This window comes from Schistocerca nitens, chromosome 3 (assembly GCF_023898315.1).
Source record: "Schistocerca nitens isolate TAMUIC-IGC-003100 chromosome 3, iqSchNite1.1, whole genome shotgun sequence".
Classification (NCBI taxonomy): Eukaryota; Metazoa; Arthropoda; class Insecta; order Orthoptera; family Acrididae; genus Schistocerca; species Schistocerca nitens.
The window spans coordinates 484499268-484505518 of record NC_064616.1 but is presented as its reverse complement, the minus strand read 5'-3'; the positions used below and the strand labels follow the sequence as shown (position 1 = coordinate 484505518).

At 41.5% G+C, this 6251-nt stretch overlaps 1 protein-coding gene across 1 annotated transcript; it reads right to left on the bottom strand.

The window, feature by feature from the left end:
• Positions 1 to 1507: 1507 nt before the first annotated feature.
• Positions 1508 to 1876, bottom strand: LOC126249285 (uncharacterized). The gene has a single exon (XM_049950939.1). The coding sequence runs from the start codon at positions 1874 to 1876 to the stop codon at positions 1508 to 1510; it is 369 nt and encodes a 122-aa protein (XP_049806896.1).
• Positions 1877 to 6251: the final 4375 nt, after the last annotated feature.

Below are 6251 nucleotides of genomic sequence, written 5' to 3'. Positions count from 1 at the left end.
AAATCGAGGATATAGTTAATTACAGAAAGTCTTGTTTTCGTGCTGCAGCTTAGTTACCCTTTATTCTTCATTAGGGAATGCTAGGACGGCGGTCGAGTAATGCCAGCATGGTAGCTCAGCCTGTTCGGAAATTTGGAGGAAAAGATGAGTTAAATATTCAACGATCAACTAGAATAGGTGCTACCCAACGTCCTTCCCGACCACCTGAAAAGGGAAGAAAGAAGGGGGAGGGGCACTGTCGAGGTGTTAGAGTAACATACTGTGGGTTCGTTTGGATTTGTGGTCCTTGTCCTCTTTTATTCGATATTTTTATCCAGTGTGTCTGATAACATTCTAATAACAAGAGTACTTTCCTTTGCCTTTGATTGAAGCACAACATTGGGAGGTGTAATTAATACTCAAATAAGTATGTATTTTTAAAGTTCCTTTCATTGTTCATTAAAAAAAACCATTAGTAAATTATTGTGTAAACCCCAGGTGATCATCTATTTGTGAACGTATTCACAACGAGTGGGGTGAAACTTATCATAGAAACAGGCAAGACATATACAGGTGTCTCACCATATGCAACACACGAACGAAATCTCGCCGCAATGCTCATGGGAAACATATCTGATTCAGATTGCAAAATGTACCGCCTGATTCAGAGAGGTGAAGAAAGGTATTCCTATCATTTGAATATTATCAGATGGACCGAAGAAAATATCGGATGAAAAAAAAGCCATGACTAAGAACACGAACGAACCAGCAGTTTGGTGGTCTGATACCTTGAATGCCGACTTCGCCTGGCTAGATGGGTAGACCGAAGGTAGCATTCCGAATGCAGCGACAGCGGCGCTCGACAGAGATACGTGACAGAGACAAGTATCGCCTGCGATAATGACACTCTTAGTTTATATTATTTCGTATGTGAGCTCGTATGCGTGGCGCGATAAGAGTCGCGCTGTAGATCATATCTGTATCTGTCGCGTATGAAACGGTCGAGACTGGTGCTCCCAAACCAGTGGTGTCGCGTGTCGCCGAGCGTAATGGCTTTTACTAACGAACAAGACGAAAAATTGATCGATTTGGTCTGTGTCAACCCCCAACTATATGACTTCAAATTACATGCATACAAAAATACTCTAAAGGACAGTAGATGGAAAGCTACAGGGAAGGAGTTCTATAAAAACAATGATCATTATTTTTATATCTACCCACTTTATTTGCCGTTTACTCGCATTTACATAATTATGTATAAGCATGATATACAATTAAATTATTTTCGTAAATATCGAAATATATAGATATCTTTATTTATGTTTAGTTGTAGCTAGTATTCAAATTAACTAGAAAAGTTCAGCGAATGTCAATTACGATTATTTGTACTATTATCTTACCATGATACTCTTCCCAGTGTACTACAAAAACTGTTTAAACTTATCTCTCATCTCAAATCCGACATTGTTTGAAAAACCTCCGTTATGCGCCGATTCCATCAGACTTGTTGACTCAGTCGGTGTTTCAATCAGTAGAAGGGAGTTGGTTGACCTTCAAGACAAGCATCCCGCGGAATATTATGTAGGCAACAAGCTGTTATAATCAGGTCATCAACTGATTCTGGTAAAACTGCAGCTGTTGTATAAAACACTCTAAATATTTGAGACAACAACCCAAAGACGTATTCTGCTACTCGAAGAGCACGACACAAACGATAGCTAAAAATTTCTTTATCCCGATCTAGTCGTGCAACTCTTCGAGAGTATGGCTTCATCAGGTAATTACTAAGTGCAAATGCTTCATCACCTGGTATGAAGTGCTCCATAAAAATATCACTGTTTGGAAGGCATTTAGATGCAGGGAAATTAAAGTTATTCTTGGCAATCTTTTTCCCCATCTAGAATTTTTGAAAAATACGGCTGTCACGTTCTTTGCCATTAGAGCCCACATCTACCGCAATGGATTTGTAATTGACGTCCACTATTGCAAGCAGAACGATGGAAAAGTAACTTTTGTAATTAAAAAACAAAGAGATCGTTTTTTGGTGCTATTATGAGCACATGTTTGCCATCCATACTATCCATACAATTTGGTGTATTCCATTTCCGCCAGAAATCTTGTTCAACGTGCTTAAAAGTATTTTCATTTGGCGAGGGCAGAGCTATTGGCATACGTTTTTTTCTCAGTACGTTCAAAACTTTCCTAACGATCCAAGAGATGTAGCGGTCAGATATGCGAAAAGCGTATTACAAAGATTTATAATGTCCCGTGATCTTCGTTGTGATTGTTTCAATGAAGTATTTGGCCCTTCGTTGAAAAAATATTTGCTTGAGATGAACCTGCCATTCCATGTCTTGCCTGTTACGGTCAACATTCCATCCCATATTCCAGGTTTACAAGACCACATCCTTGAAGAACTTCAGTTCATGAAGATCGAGTTTCTGCCTCCCAACACCAGTCCGTCACTCCAGCCTATGGACCAGCAGATTAATTATAACCTTAAGAAGCTCTACACTAAGGCACTCTTCGAGTATTGCCTTGAGTTGACTGAAGCTACCATTCTCACTCTCAGAGAGTTTTGGGAACAGCGCTTCAACATCGTTGCCTGCGTCAAGATGATCGAAAAGACATGGGAAGGAGCTACCGAGAGAACTCTCACTTCTGTTTCGAGGAAGCTTTGGTCGGAGTGCGTCGTCGAATGTGACTCTGACGCATTTGAGTCAGTACCTGTGGAGCCTGTAGTCAACGAGATCGTGTCTTTGGCCAAGAGCATTGGACTAGAAGTGGATAACAATGATATTGGTGAGCATGTGGAAGATCACAGTCAAGAAATGACCAGCGAAGAGCTAATGGAGTTGCAGTTGTGTTTTGTACCAGGAAGTTGTGGAGAGTGGTTCTTCAGGGGAGGTGGAGGAGGAGGTAACAGCAAAGCAGCAATAAGACAAATGCTGAAAGCATAGGCATAGGTAGCATCATACATTGCAAAACATCACCCTAATAAAACAGTGTATACGAACGCTAGAAATTTAGCTGCCGGTAATGCTGTATCGCATTTTCGCCAGTTGTTGAAGGGTCAGCAGAAACAAATGACTATTGATAGTTTCCTAGTAAAAAAGAATTAGTTATGTATCATGAATAATAAAATACATAATACTGTATGTATATTTTTTTGAATAAATGGCATAAGATAAACATTTTAGTACTTTTTCTGTGTGGAACGCATTATCGCGTTGTACACTAACCTGTACGGGATAAAGTGTTTCGGTTAACGAGTGTTTCGCACTACGACCAAGATTCTGGAACGAATTGTGCTCACTATACGAGGTTCCACTGTATTATGTTTTCATCAGTTTCTTGTTTCAAATGGTTCAAATGGCTCTGAGCACTATGGGACTTAACATCTGAGGTCATCAGACCCCTAGAACTTAGAACTACTTAAACCTAACTAACCTAAGGACATCACACACATCCGTGCCTGAGGCAGGATTCGAACCTGCGACGGTAGTGGTCGCGCGGTTTCAGACTGAAGCGCCTAGAACCGCTCGGCCACATCGGCCGGCCACCTTTTCCTTGGGAGTGATCACATTCACATAGATATGAAAACATACATCAGGTAAGGAGGCATATTTCACTCACTCACCGGGCGTACAAATTAGGTGCTTCGAGAAAAGATCTTTACCATACGATACACGCAATGTCACTAATGCCGTGCTTTGTCATCAAACGTTTGCGGTTCCCATTCGAAGGCCACTTTCTTTCGGTTGCTAATACAGTAGTTGTGCAGAATCAACTGTCATTAAATATCCCTTACCTTACACCTCGCTGTTGCAAACGGACGTTACACCACGACACACGCACAAATTTGAATACAGCGAACAGCGGAATAAATAAATAAATAAATTGGGTACGATGGAGGTTGAAACACGACTGGCTCGTTTGGCAATCCAATACCGTGACCACTTAACAACGACGGCGTTACTAATTTTGGCTGCTCCATGTTGCTTATCCTTGGACCCTTCACTCTTTTTATTTTGCTTTTTTTTTTTCACAGTCCAGTACACCTACCTGTTTTCATGCTTGATCTGTGTTCATTTTCGGACGGGCTGACCACTGCGCCCTCTTACCACTAAATCGGAGGCGGATGCGATGGGAAGTTTCCCTTATTAGCAAGATCTTTCTTGTGGCTGTTTCGAAACCCGACTCACCTATACAGGTATACACATTTTGTCCTAAGTTTTCCGCAACGTATCACTGCTGTTAACGCATGTGGGTTTCGGCTGTAGATAAATTTTCATTAAAGAGACAGAACACTGTGAGAAATATGTGCACGTTAAAAATTTAGATTCCTACCTGTTTCGTAGATTCAGCATTGTTAGACACAGCAGAATATTTCTATCTTTATGAATTTAATGTGAGATATGTCTCCAGTTATAGTATTTCTACAATTATTTCTTTAAGGCTGCTAATTTAAGAGAACCCTGGATTTCACATTCCCTACATCTCTCACTCAGCGGACCCTGCACGATGAGCTTTCCCTCACTGAATTTTCATTAATAAGGAGGGTTGCGAAGGGATGCGAATTGTCCCCTCAACGTTCCAACCGTAATTCAGCACACATAAAATTCATGGCTGTGATGTCCAATACGAACAAGTATCTTTCGTTCAGGAGCAGTAGTCTCAGTTTTAAACAATGAGCCTGTGTATGCGATGTCGAGGCTCTGCATTCAGATTAGGAAGCTTTTCCAGTATGTAGTTATTTGACCTTATAAATTATACCGACTATTGTGTTTGGTATTAACAAATGCATACTGTATGTTCCCTGAAGACTGTTTAAGGACATTCTTTACGTTGAAATATGATGTGTCCATGGAGCACATTGACATTATGATTCGTAGCTACATTTTCTCGGTAGCAATGATGGTCTGCTCAGAACATCTGCACATAACCAGATTTTCCATTGTCAGTGGGGAGTGAAGTAAGAACAACCTCATCCAGTGGGTGAAAAGTATATTTTGGTTACTCATCCAACAGTTCTCACAGGAATTATGTGAGTCGTCAGATGAAAGCATTGAGTCGAATTTTAGATATAATATTCCTTCAATTGGTTATTGGACACATAATATATGTATTTCTGAATATCAACAACACAGAAGTAGTGGGACAAGCTATGTTCTGGTGCATTTTGTTACTTCGGATGCCTACATCGGGGGCAGGTATGCACTCAGGGGCAAACCTATTGTTCTCCTTTGATTGACAGGTCCTTAACCTATTGTTCTGCTAAAAAGATCCTTCATTTTGATTGACATGTTCTTAACCTATTGTTCCCCAACCTCCACACCTGCCTGCACCCTGAGGAAACCTCCCCACTTGCTGCTACAGGTACACTTCCAAATCAGAGTTATTGCAATAGCCCCTCTCACACTTATCAATTTGTTTGACTACTTCATTAAATTCATCAATTAAGTAACCTCTCCCACTTGGGCAAACCCCTCCCCACCTACCCTGGCGCGATCGGTCATTTGGAGGGAATTCGATTGTAGTGTATGAAATATTGTTTAAACAATTTAGACAGGGAAATTCAAGGGCATATTGTTTTCGTATATAAAAATCAGTTTGTGGGGGCTTGGATTTCACTTGCCCATCATGCTCTGCTGTTTGGGTAGATGCAGGTCTTGTAAGAAATAATTATATCTATCGAATTTATTTTTTTCCCCGATTGCGCAAGGGATACCGTATTGAAACACACATTACACGTAATTAGACACAGTTAAAAATCTTTCGAGGGCGAAGCACAAATTGCCCGCTGTCCCCTGTCCACTGGACTCACAGGACGCTACCGGAAACGCTCCCAGGAGTCGGAATGCAACAGCGGTCCCCGCGAGGCGACGACGCGGCCGTCAGCTGCCGAATCATGTGCAGGTGTCAGCTCGGGTCCCGGAAGGATGAGATGGCAGCATCCCTTTGATTCATGACAACTGAGAAATACCTGCCGAAATACGTGTTCACCTAGATAACGTTGCTGGCGCTATGATTCACAGCTGCGGGTTCAGCACTGACAGAGATGTAACGGGACAGACCGTCCATTACTTATCAGTCCCTTCCTGCAATTCGTAAAGTGCTGCAGCAATATTTAACCGTCGCTTTTGTAGGAGCTTTCGTGATGTCTCTGCTTACCTGCATGGAAATTCTTGCCCTAACAGGACCTGTTTACGAAAATAGCCCAGAATAACACCGAATGCATTCTTCCTGATGGCCCTAACGAGACACCACGT